The sequence below is a fragment of the Lathyrus oleraceus genome, chromosome 4, assembly GCF_024323335.1.
Source record: "Lathyrus oleraceus cultivar Zhongwan6 chromosome 4, CAAS_Psat_ZW6_1.0, whole genome shotgun sequence".
NCBI lineage: Eukaryota > Viridiplantae > Streptophyta > Magnoliopsida > Fabales > Fabaceae > Lathyrus > Lathyrus oleraceus.
In genome coordinates this window covers 51508287-51520332 of record NC_066582.1, presented here as the reverse complement: position 1 = coordinate 51520332, position 12046 = coordinate 51508287, and the positions used below count along the sequence as shown (strand labels likewise).

The following is a 12046-nucleotide window of genomic DNA, read 5'->3' as shown; positions in this document are numbered from 1 at the left end:
TCTTTTTATTTTGACCAATTCTCACATTACCTACCATCTTTAACAAACTTTTCTTCATGATCCTCATTATCATTTATCATCTTTAGTACTATATTATACATAAAGACACTGTTAATATTTATTTTATTTTAGTTCTATCATATTCCATTCATGATATAATTTATCGAGCTCTCTTTATTATTTGACGTGATAAGTATTTTATTCATAAAACCTCTCAATAATAATTTTATTGTGCATAGAACTTAATGTATCATAGTGAAATATTGCCCTTTGTCAAGTTGTTTACCTCTTCCTCATTAAAACAACCGTTCAAAGAATACTGAGTACGATTTCTGGTAGAAGCAATGTTTGATCAATATCATGACCTCTAGGCACAAACTCTAAATTATCAGGGTCCTTTTTCCATGGGAGCTAGAGTGCGGAAAAAAAGACCCGTATATAAATGAGCAATGCTATTCTTACACTCAAATTTGACATTAATACTTACACTGTATACATTGTTCACCGTATTTATACGGTGAACAATGTTTTTTATAAAAATAAAAATATATTATTTAAAAAAATATATTTTTTAAAATTTATTTTATAGTATAAATATAGAACTGTGTCATTAACCAACTTCATTAAAGTATTAACTAAAAAATGTAAGTTATTAATCATTTATTTTACTCATAATTTATTAATCAACTTCAATACTTCATTAACCAATAAAATACATAATATTAACCAAATTCTGACATTAAATTATGAAAAATAATTATCGTGAACAATGTAACATGCACCTGAACAATAACATTCAGATATTAAAAATAAATTTTATTAGTAAAACAAAATTGATTTATAAAATATAAAATATTAATTAATAAAATTATAAAGTTGATTAGTCATCCAATTTTATATCAATACCCCTTAAATTAAAAATGATAATAATAATTATTTATATATATATATATATTAAAAATATTTATTATTATAATATTTCAATATATATATATATATATATATATATATATATATATATATATATATATATATATATATATATATATATATATATATATATATATATATATATATATATATATATATATAAACATGTTTTTTTGTTTTAATCTATAAATAGAAGAGAAAAATTAATAATAAAAAATTGAAACCGTATTCAATATGGAGCCAAAAGAAGGAGTAGAATTTCAATTTTTGTTTTCGGAAAACTTGTTTTTGTAGAAAGATGGGCTCACTTAATATCGATATTTGGGCTTTCATATGACCCAAGCCCACTTTCACCTCAACCCGAAACACTCACTTCACAGTCACATATATAACGCTCCTTTTGTTCTTCAGAAAACCCTAGTGCAAATTGATCTTCTGAATCGTCGAATTAGGTTTGTTTTGTTCGTCTTCTCCGAATTTCAATTTTCTAATACTTTCTCCATTTTTTTAATTCCATGTGTTTTCAATTTCAGAAATGGCTAAGTCCAAGAATCACACCGCTCACAATCAGTCTTACAAGGCCCACAAGAATGGCATCAAGAAGCCAAAGAGACATCGCCACACTTCCACCAAAGGGGTATCCATTATCCTTTTCATTTCTTTTACCAATTTTGAAACAATCGATTTCTAGTTTTTCTGAATATGATTTTGATTATATTTATTTTTGTTGATAACTGTAGATGGATCCCAAGTTTTTGAGGAACCAGAGGTATGCAAGGAAGCACAACAAGAAAAATGGGGAAGTTGCTTCTGATGCAGAGTAAACTGTCAATCTTTTAACGGCTTTTTATTTGTAATTTTATCTAAGACTTTCTCTCTGAGATCTATATGTTATGTCAAATCTAGAATCTGATATTGTTTTGAAGTTGTTTTAATTTAGAGAAATTGCACTACTCTGTTAGCATTTTTGTTGCCATTTTGTTAATGGCGGTTGAAGTTTTATGATGTGTTTCGAGAAACTTCTATAGCAATCCCATAATTTAGCTTTTTTGAGTTTTGAAAGTTAACTGAATGCTTATTTGCTCTTTCTTTATCTAGTTCAACTATTGTGCTTGATTCTTCTAATTATGGTTACTGGATCATGCTTGTGTCAGTAGAAGTTTAGTTAATCAGAAACGTAAGACTTCATTCTTCCATTTGCACCCTTGATATGAATATGAATGTTCAACATTTAAGAAGATTTATGACTAAAACATTTGTTGTATGACTATAATTTTCAACAGTTTAATTGTAGTTTAAGGGTTAAATTTCCTGCTCAAAATTTTAAAGTTTATCTCCTTATATCTTGCAACTTCTATTTTTTGGTGTAATGTTTAACGTTGCATTGATATTGATTTTCATCATGAAATACTTTCCACCATGCTTTGGAACACATGTTTTGTTTAAAATAATTGAAGCTCAAGTTAACTGGTTAAGTATGTGGTGCACTGAGGTTGGTGTAATTGTATGTTTGTATTTGTGGTGTGAAATAAAATGGTATGGTAAATAAAAAGATTTCATAGCATAATATGTTGGAACTGAAATAGGTTTATATTTGTTATTGAGTTAACATATCTTTGTAATCAGCATTTATTTGTGTTGCCTCATAATCTTAAAATTGTTCAATGGATATCTTCGTTGGTGTTCTTGGAAATTGTTGGGATAGCCTTTCTTCCAAATCCAAATATTACGGTGTTACATGAAGTCAAGCACCTGATATTACGTACTAAATTATAAAAAATATTTATAGATAAAGTGAAAATTACTAATACTTTTACTAAAAAATATCCGGGCATCACTATAATCATTTTACTAATACCTATTTTCGTTAATACATTATTATAAAAACTACAAATACTTTCAATAAGAAAATACAAAACTCAAATATTTTTGTGCATCACTAGTATCATTTTACTAATATCTACTTTTGTCAACCCATTATTTTAAATATTTGTTTTTAATATGCAATTTTATTTTGTAATCTGTAATAACCGTAGATTGAATGGTTAAGTGGGTTTTTGAGAGAATAATTAAAATGGTACATTCAGAACTTTATAGTGTGTTGTTAGAGTCCTCCCCCTACGATCTAGTGTTTTAGGCAAGAGTCGTTCGATCCTATCTGGTGGTTGACGATACTCTGAGAGTAAGGATTTGGTATAGATCTCATAGTTGTGAACACCTCAAGTCTCTAGTACACACATTCTTGGACTAGGCCCCACCAATTGCCTTGAAGATATGACATTGCATATAAATGGAAAGACACTTCAGAGTATCAAGTTTATGTACTCTTCAACCATGGTTCTTGTGATAGATTCCCACCTTGTAAGAAATGGAAAGATTTATAGAATGAGAGCAGATGATTTTGGGAATAGGCGTGTTAAATGCATGTATTGTTAATAAAATATTTTATAGGAACGTTCCACCTCATGTGCATTGAGTGCCAATTTACGTCTATCCGTCTTCCTTCATTTTAGGTTTTTGATTTATTCCCCTCGCTCATTAGTATAAATGACATTTCTCTTCTCAAGTTATGTTTCATCTTTTGTGGAGACAATCTTTTTATTTCTTGTCAACTATAATCATCCTTTCCTAAACTCCGATGACAACTCTGTCTTCCTTTTATTTCTTGTCAACTCTAATCATCCTTTCCTAAGCTCCGATGACAACTCTGTCTTCCTGTTTGTTTTCCTTTACAAATTTTGCAATTCCATTGGCTTGTAGCGCTTTGAACGATTTTTTGTAGCTTTAACTTTACACCTTCTACTTTCTCCAAGGACCATTTTCTCCATTTCTTTTAGTCGTTTCTTGTTTTTTCTTTTTGACAATGGGTAATCGAGGAAACGAACTTGCAAATATTATAAATATAATCAGTGGCGATGACATCAGTGATACCTCATCTCACACAAGGGTGGTAGACCCAAAAATGCAAAGCACTGCTCCTTTGGTAAGTATTCACCCTTTAGTCAATCTAATATTCTTTAGTGAGACTTTTGAGTTCAAGGAGAGTTATATTGTAAATGGTAGCAAATTCAGGAATCACTATTTTGGTAGAAATATTGATAACCTTATAGGACGAGTTGAAGGGGTAAAATTGGATCTTCTTGCTAGCGGAGAAGTTAGTCCCAATTTCCCTTATGCGTCTCTAGTGGCAGATCCTAAGTCTGTTGAAAAGCGTATCCGGATGACCTGAGGGCCCTCCTTTACATTAACACTCTGTGTATTTTCTTGGATGAGAATCCAATGACATGGAAGTTAGGGAACATTTTGATTTTCGGGGCCATTCCAAAACTTATGATGATCATTATCTTTTTGTTGACAGTGGGACAAAAATGATCATTATCTTGAGTTGCTAGTTGTCGCCCCCTCATTATTTTGGATTGATGCAAAATTAATGGGGACGCCTTTCGTATGTGGTAATGCCCAAAGTTTAGAGGACGTCAATTAGGATGTGGGGTTATCGTCAAATTGACGAGTCTGACAAGAGGCAGTGCATTCGTTTCATGTGAAATACAATGTTGTTTATAAAATTCATTAAACAAAATAAAATCATATCCAGTTCCCCTATCACTAGGAAGTCTCTCAATCTTCTTACTAAATTGAATTTCAATTTCATTCACAAAAGTCTTAAACATAACAATTTCACATAAATATCATTCTTAGTAATTGTGTACAAATCTACTTCAATAGACATAGTAAACTCTGTCTTTTTCAGAAGAAAAGCAAAAATAAGATTTTTTATGATCTCGGAAGTATACATGACATCCTTTAAGATTAAAGTCTTTCAAGAGGTGGACTCTACTCCATTTCTCCAATAACGACATCATTATTGGTGTGAGCAACTTCCAATGACACTTTAATATTCGTGTGTGTTTTGAACCTTGCACGATCAAAACAGACACGACGAGAGAAGCCAATGTCTAACCACCAACCATAAGATTCGCCAATCATGTTGATTTCAATAATCAAAACAATAAATTGCTCATCAGTCAAATTAGCATGTTCATCAGGGCATCACAAGGTTTAAGCTTGATCTTATATTTCTTAATCATATGATCTAATTTTCCACAATTGAACCAAGAGAAAACACTCGTGTCATTTCTGTATGGAGGTGGTTGTTGCCTATAAATTAGAGTAATTGGGGCCCTTGAAAGATTCTCTTCTTAATTCAGTTGACAACATTGCGATTCTGATTCTCTAATCATTTTCCAAATAGCTTCAAAACTACATTAAATTTCTTTTTGTTGTTTGAAACTATTAAGACTTTTTCTTTTTGATATTGTCTTTGAGATTCTTCTTCAACTCGAAAGCAAATAATCAAACTCAAAATTAAAAATTCTTTTGTTTTATGGTGAAACAGATTTTTTTAAAACTTTCAAAATAAGGGAAATTTGACAATAATAAAAGCAATTTGAAATTGTTTATCTAAACACATATCTTTTGTGATGATCTTATAAGCAATCTTTTGAAGTTAGTAACATTGAGCCTCCACAAACCTTTCATTTATACCATCTGATACTTTAGGTAGCGACTAACAACATATGTCTTTGCTTCAACTTCTTCAGTGTTATATTTTTTCCAGAGCCTCCCAAACCTATTTTGTAATATCAATTACTGTAATAATTATACAAATCATCTGCGAGTCAATTAAAAATATAATTTTGTAGTGATAATCATTCTCTTTTAATAAGGGGATTTCTTTTCTGAGTTGGAATTCATTCGTTTTAATATGTACAGCAAATTCAGCTTCAACACTATTAAGTTTTCCATATGAATACATATATTTCTTATTGTTAATTTGCTCGGTTGATCAATAAAGAGCAACGAGAATGTCATTGATCAGAAAGTTGGCAACATTTTTTTAAAAAATTTGCAAATTTTGTTGTTAGCATTTGAAGTGACTTCCCATAAACTTGAACTGTTTGTCAGAGACAACAACCGCAGAAGTACCAATAATTTTTTTGGTAGTCATGACAACTCGAAATGTGTTAAAATTGTTGTTTTATGACTTTAAAATAATTGTCACCGAAGAAATCACTAGGTTGAGTCGCAGACTAGGTCGCTCTCTTTAAGACGTTTCATAGAACAATCCAAAATTGTGCAAAGCAGTCAACGCTCCTCTAGGATAAAATAACTCAGTTATATACATACGATTACTACTTTCATGGTAGATAATCTGTCTAGAAATGCACTATCTAATAATCCAAAAACTAGTCAGATATAATATAAATATCACTCGTAGTATCTGGTATAGAGACCAGTCGTAATAATTTCTAAAACGATGAGAAATCAAATAGCTCTCAAAGAGAGCTCAATAATGATCATTTGACCACTGAATAATACTTCATAATTTCTCAACTCAAATTAGAAGAAATTAAAATATTTTTCTAAAGAGAATTCAAAAAATATTCAAAAAATTCAATCAGTAGAAAGAAATGGGAGAAGTTGACATTTCAACAATTTGGAAGATGCAGAATTATGAGAGTGAGGAAGAAAAAAATTTAAAATAAATTTTGTGTCTTTTGGATTGAAACATGTGAATTCCTTATATTATAAAGTAAGCAATCAAAGAACGAAAACTAAGCGATGTGGACTTAAGAAATTTTCTCATAGTACATTCACAAAAAAATATTTTAATAATGTGAAAATTAAATAATATTTTCAAATATTTACAATTTTATTAACTACTACACCTATGGTCACTATTATAAGCTAATTTGACTTTTTTTTAATACATATGACAGTAAAAATTAAAATGAATTGATTAGAATAATTTAATTAACACTTTGCATTTAAAATAGTGTATATCAAAAAAATAACAATAAAGTTTATTAAATTAAAATGAATTGATTAGAATAATTTATTAAAGTTTATCAAAAGAATAATCTACTACACCCAATAGTGTATGTCAAAAAAATAGTAATTTAATTAACACTTTGCATTTATAAATAGTGTATGTCAAAAAAAACTTTTTTTTTATATAAAATTTAAAGTTTATTAAATTTTATTTTAATATAAAAAATGTTACAACAAAAATTAAATGAATTAATTTTATTATTGGTTGGAAAAAATATTAAAATGAATTGATTAGAATAATTTAATCAACACTTTGCATTTAAAATATGGGTAATGCTAACTTGTGCCCTAGGGGCACAAGTTAAGAACCAAATAAAGAAATGTTATCTTGGAAATTGTGTATTGATTTTGATAAAAATATAAAATTAATTTTTTTATTGTTTTTTCCAATACAAACTTTCTATAAGTGGCTTTCTTAACTTGTGCCCCTAGGGCACAAGTTAGCATTACCCTTAAAATATTTATAAAGTAAATTTTAGTTAAAAATAAAATTATTAATAATTTTCTTTTAAAAATTCGCCCTCAATATATGTTAGACCGGCCCTAATTCAAATGTTGAGTCAAATTTACCTCAAAGTAAAACATGATTTTTTGTAAGGAATTCAATGCAATATTAATTTGACGATGATGATACTAGTAAGGATCTAAGTGAAAAGGTTAGTGGAATAACTCCAATTTAGACATCAACAATGAATTTAATTTTTTTTTATTTGAGATATGAATGCCTGGTATCCAATAATTTTAAGGAGGTTTGTAATTTCCAAGATCCAGCGTGTTTTTATAATGAAGTATAATATTGACGAAAAATATTATGAGAATAATTTTTTGAATGACTAAAATTGAAGTTTTAAATATTTAGGGGGATCATAAATATATTTTACCTTAAATTTAAATTCAATATCTAACATAGTAAAATATATTTAAATTTAAGATCTTGTTATAAACATGATTATGAATGTCCATCAATTAAGAGATTTTACATTGATTTTCTATTTATCTTCTATGTCCTATACATATGACTCATATTGTATTTGATGAGAATAATATTAGAAACTCTCTTATTGTCTTTTCTCTCTTCTGATATTTTATTCAAAGAATTAAGTACGTCAAATTTTACAAAAATTTGATTTTGGAGTTCTTGACATTTTGAAAAAGAACTATTTGACATGTGCTTTAGATGCTGAAATCCATTTAAACACAGAAGGTCACAATGATAATATTAAGAAAGGAAATACATTATCTAATAAGCAAAAGGCAAAAACCATGATATTCCTTCCTTGTCACCTTCATGAAGACCTTAAAATGAATATCTTACCATAACTAACTCACATGTCCTATGGAAAACTTTAAAAGAGGTATGATCATCAAAAAACTGTTATTCTACCAAAAGCTCGATATGATTGAATGCATTTACGTTTACAAGACTTTAAAAGTGTAAGTGATTATAATTCTGCAATGTTTAGAATAACTTTTAAGATGACATTATGTGGAGAAAGAATTATTAATGAAGACCCGATCTATTAATAAAAAGTCACGAGGCTCGTCCCACTGGTACAAATCTATTCCCATAAGTGAATGTAGCAAGACACGATCACTATGGGAAAACCGTGGACGTGGTCGTGCACGCGCATGTAACCACGGTCGTGGTCATAATTATGCTCATGGTATTGGTTTATATCATAATTGCAAGGATAATCATAAGAACACATGTTTTCACCATAGGTGAAAAATGTTGAAAAGAATTAAAAAAAAAAGGGGAAAAAACAAGGATTGAGACTCACTTGACTAATGAAGATGATGTTCTAGGTTAATGTAATATGGATGTTATCCATTTAGTGATTGGTCATTTCTTTGCTGATCCAAATGAAAAAGTTGATCACCTTATTGGAGATGAGAATGTCATAATTTATGAAAACTTATTTCTAGTTATTATAATAAGTCTTTAGGCATGTTTTGAATTTTTCTTTAGAGATGTTTTGAATTTTCTTTTATAATAATAATAATAATAATAATAATAATAATAATAAAAATAAAGTGTGTTTATTCCTTGTTTGTTTACATAATTTATTGTTTGAATGACTTGTGTCTTTAAAGTGCGATTATAACTCATTATCAAAATTATTTTTTTAGAATGAATATTACACTAGCATCACTATGAAGATATATGTATCGCTGATAGTGCAACCACTCACACAATTTTCAAGAAAAAATATTTTTCTTATTTAGTGAAGCGAAAAACTGATATCAGTATTATATTTGACACCTCAAAAATAATTGAAGGCTCCGGAAGAGCAAATGTTTTGTTATGCGGAGGAACAATATTGCACATTGATAATGCATTATATTTTCCCAAGTCTCATAGAAATTTATTAAGTTTCAAAGATATTCGTCTAAATGGATACCATATTGAAACAAGAGATGATAAAGACATTGAATATCTTTGTATTATAAAACATAACTCAGACAAAAAATGTGTAATGGAAAAGCTACCGACTTTCTCTTATGGCTTGTACTACACTTATAATAGTATAATTTAAGTATATGCCATTGTAAACTAAAAGTTTACAAATGATGATAAATTTGTAATTTAGCATGATCGGTTGGGCTATCCTTATTATATAATGATGCGAAAAATAATTAAAAGTTCATGTGGTCATCAATTAAAGAGTTGAGAAATTATCAATCAAATAAGTTCTCATGCAGATCTTGCTCGCGGGAGAAGTTGATAATTCGACCATCACCAACAAAAATTGGGAATGAATCTATCAATTTTTTAGAGCGTATACAAGGTGATATTTGTGCGCCAATACACCCATCATGTTGACCACTTAAATATTTTATGATTTTAGTTGATGCATCAACTAGATGGTCACATGTTTGTTTGTTGTTAACTCGCAACCATGTGTTTGTGAGATTGCTAACTTAACTAATTCAAATAAGAGCTTATTTCCTTGATTATAATGTCAAGAAACTACGTCTTGATAATGCTGCAAAAATTTTGCCTCAAGAATTTAATGAGTATTGTATGTCTATTGGAATTGACATTGAACTTCCAATAGTACTCTTCATACACAAAATGGACTTGCAGAATCATTTATTAAACATATTAAATTAATTGCAAGACCACTTATCATAAGCTGAAAACTCATAGTTTCTACTTAGGGACATGCAATTTTGCATGCCGAACATTGATTCACATCATACCAACAAGTTATCACACCTCTTCCCCTTTACAATTAGTTTTTGGTAAATAACCTAATGTTCCCCATCTAAGAATTTTTAGACGTACAATATATGCTCCAATTTCTCTACCACATCGCACTAAGACGGGTCCTCAAAAGAGGATGTGACTATATGTTGGATATAAATCTCCATCTATTATAAAGTATCTTGAACCAACAACAAGAGATTTATTCACTGTTCGATTTGATGATTGTCATTTTGATGAATCAAATTTCCCAGCATTAGGGGGAGAAAATAAGAAGCTGAAAAAATAGATCAGTTGGAATGGATTATCATTGTTTCATCTTGATCCTCAAACCAAATAATGTGAACTAGAAGTTTGTAAATATTACTAAATCAATTATCAAAATGCATTCAATGATCCAAAAAGTGTGACTAAATCATATATATCAGCAGCCAACGCTCCAATAAAAATGGATATCCTTGATGGATAATTGATCACACTGAATCACACCGCGTTTTTGACTCAGATTTCACATGTTTTTTAGGTCTTTATTATCATTTTGCTTGTGTTATGCTTTCTTTTGTGTTGTTTTCAGGTATTTAGCTCTTTCAGGACCTTTGTAGAAGAAACGAAGCAAAAAGACCATAAAATTAGGGTTTTCGGCAAAAATTATACTCATGGTGTTCTGCATGGCGGCCGCTATAGGAGAAGCCATGACACATCAACCCTCAACCAGGAGGAAACTGCCATGATCCCATGAACTTCCCCATTTACTCACATGGCGGGCGCCATGGAGGGGTGGTGGGCGCCACCTTTGCACTTCACATTCCCACTAAAGAGAAGTTGAAGGGTATCCTGGTCTTTCCATGCTGCTGAGTTCCTTTATAAATAGGCCGTTCTAGTTCATTTCCAAATCATCCAACTTAGTTTACAACACTAAGACTATATTATCATCTGTAAAAGCGGTAATCTGTCACATCGAGGGGTTATCGCACCTTAGTGAAATTGAGTTGGAGCACTTTAATTTTGCTGTCGTCTTTATTTTCAAAGTCAAAGGTCTATTTACTTCCTTGTACCAGATTTAAAGCCTCCGTTTGGAGCAGGTTCTAATTTAATCGCCTTTTTATTTTACTTGCCATGCCTTACTTTATTTAATTCCTTGTCATGCTTTACTTTATTTAATTTCCTGCCATTGTCTTTATTTTATTTAATTTTCTCGCCATTATCTTTATTGCTCGTTTTAATTGTTTTACACGCTTTACTTGTTCTTCACGCCTTACATTCTAAACTTCTTTTCATCATGTTCAATATCGTTGAATTTGTTTGTATTACCATGTCTGACTAAATCTTTCAAAGGTTAGAATGTAAGGATCGCGGTTAAAGAGATGTTTCACATATTGCATATGTAGAAATGCTTTAGGGGCTGTTTTGATTTTTAATTCGAGTTTTCTGAAACAAACTTGGTTAATTTTAACTACTCAAGGAGTGCGAAAGCACCCTGGATTAGTTAACTAGGAATTTTTATCACTTTAAGAAAAAACGATTTTTGAAACTGTTTTCGGACGCGTTGATAGATTTAAAATCAGGAAACTCCTTGGGTAAACTTTCCGAATCAAAATCACTTTTCAACTAAGCTTACGAGTCTTATTTCTTAAATATAGGTTTAATACTTTAGCGTTCTACGCACCTTTTATAAGTGACAATAAAATGCCTTAATTTAAGGGTAAACTCGGTTCTGAATACGTGAAAGCGACAGTTCCTGTTAAATGGATTCTTTTCAAGAGTAGAAAATATTGCCCTATAAGTAGTTCTATTTAGACAATCGAAACATCGTTTAACTGACATGAAATACATTCAAGCCTATCTTTATCTGCACTGTATTTATCATTTCCTTTATTTACTATTATTTTGCGACATCAATATCTCTTTTGTACCATCTTAGATAAACATCGTAACAATAGTAATCGATAGATTGACGATTTGGTCTCTGTGGGATCGATATTCTTTTATATTACTCTAACGCAATTCGTGTACTTG

The 12046-nt window shown here is 29.9% G+C and overlaps 1 protein-coding gene across 1 annotated transcript; it reads left to right on the top strand.

Annotated features, from left to right (window-relative positions):
* The first annotated feature begins 1232 nt into the window (after window positions 1–1232).
* LOC127073214 (60S ribosomal protein L29-1) lies at window positions 1233–1983 on the top strand. Its single transcript, XM_051014347.1, has 3 exons — window positions 1233–1382; window positions 1464–1567; window positions 1671–1983. The coding sequence occupies exons 2-3, from the start codon at window positions 1466–1468 to the stop codon at window positions 1752–1754; spliced, it is 186 nt and encodes a 61-aa protein (XP_050870304.1). The 5' UTR covers window positions 1233–1382; window positions 1464–1465; the 3' UTR covers window positions 1755–1983.
* Window positions 1984–12046: the final 10063 nt, after the last annotated feature.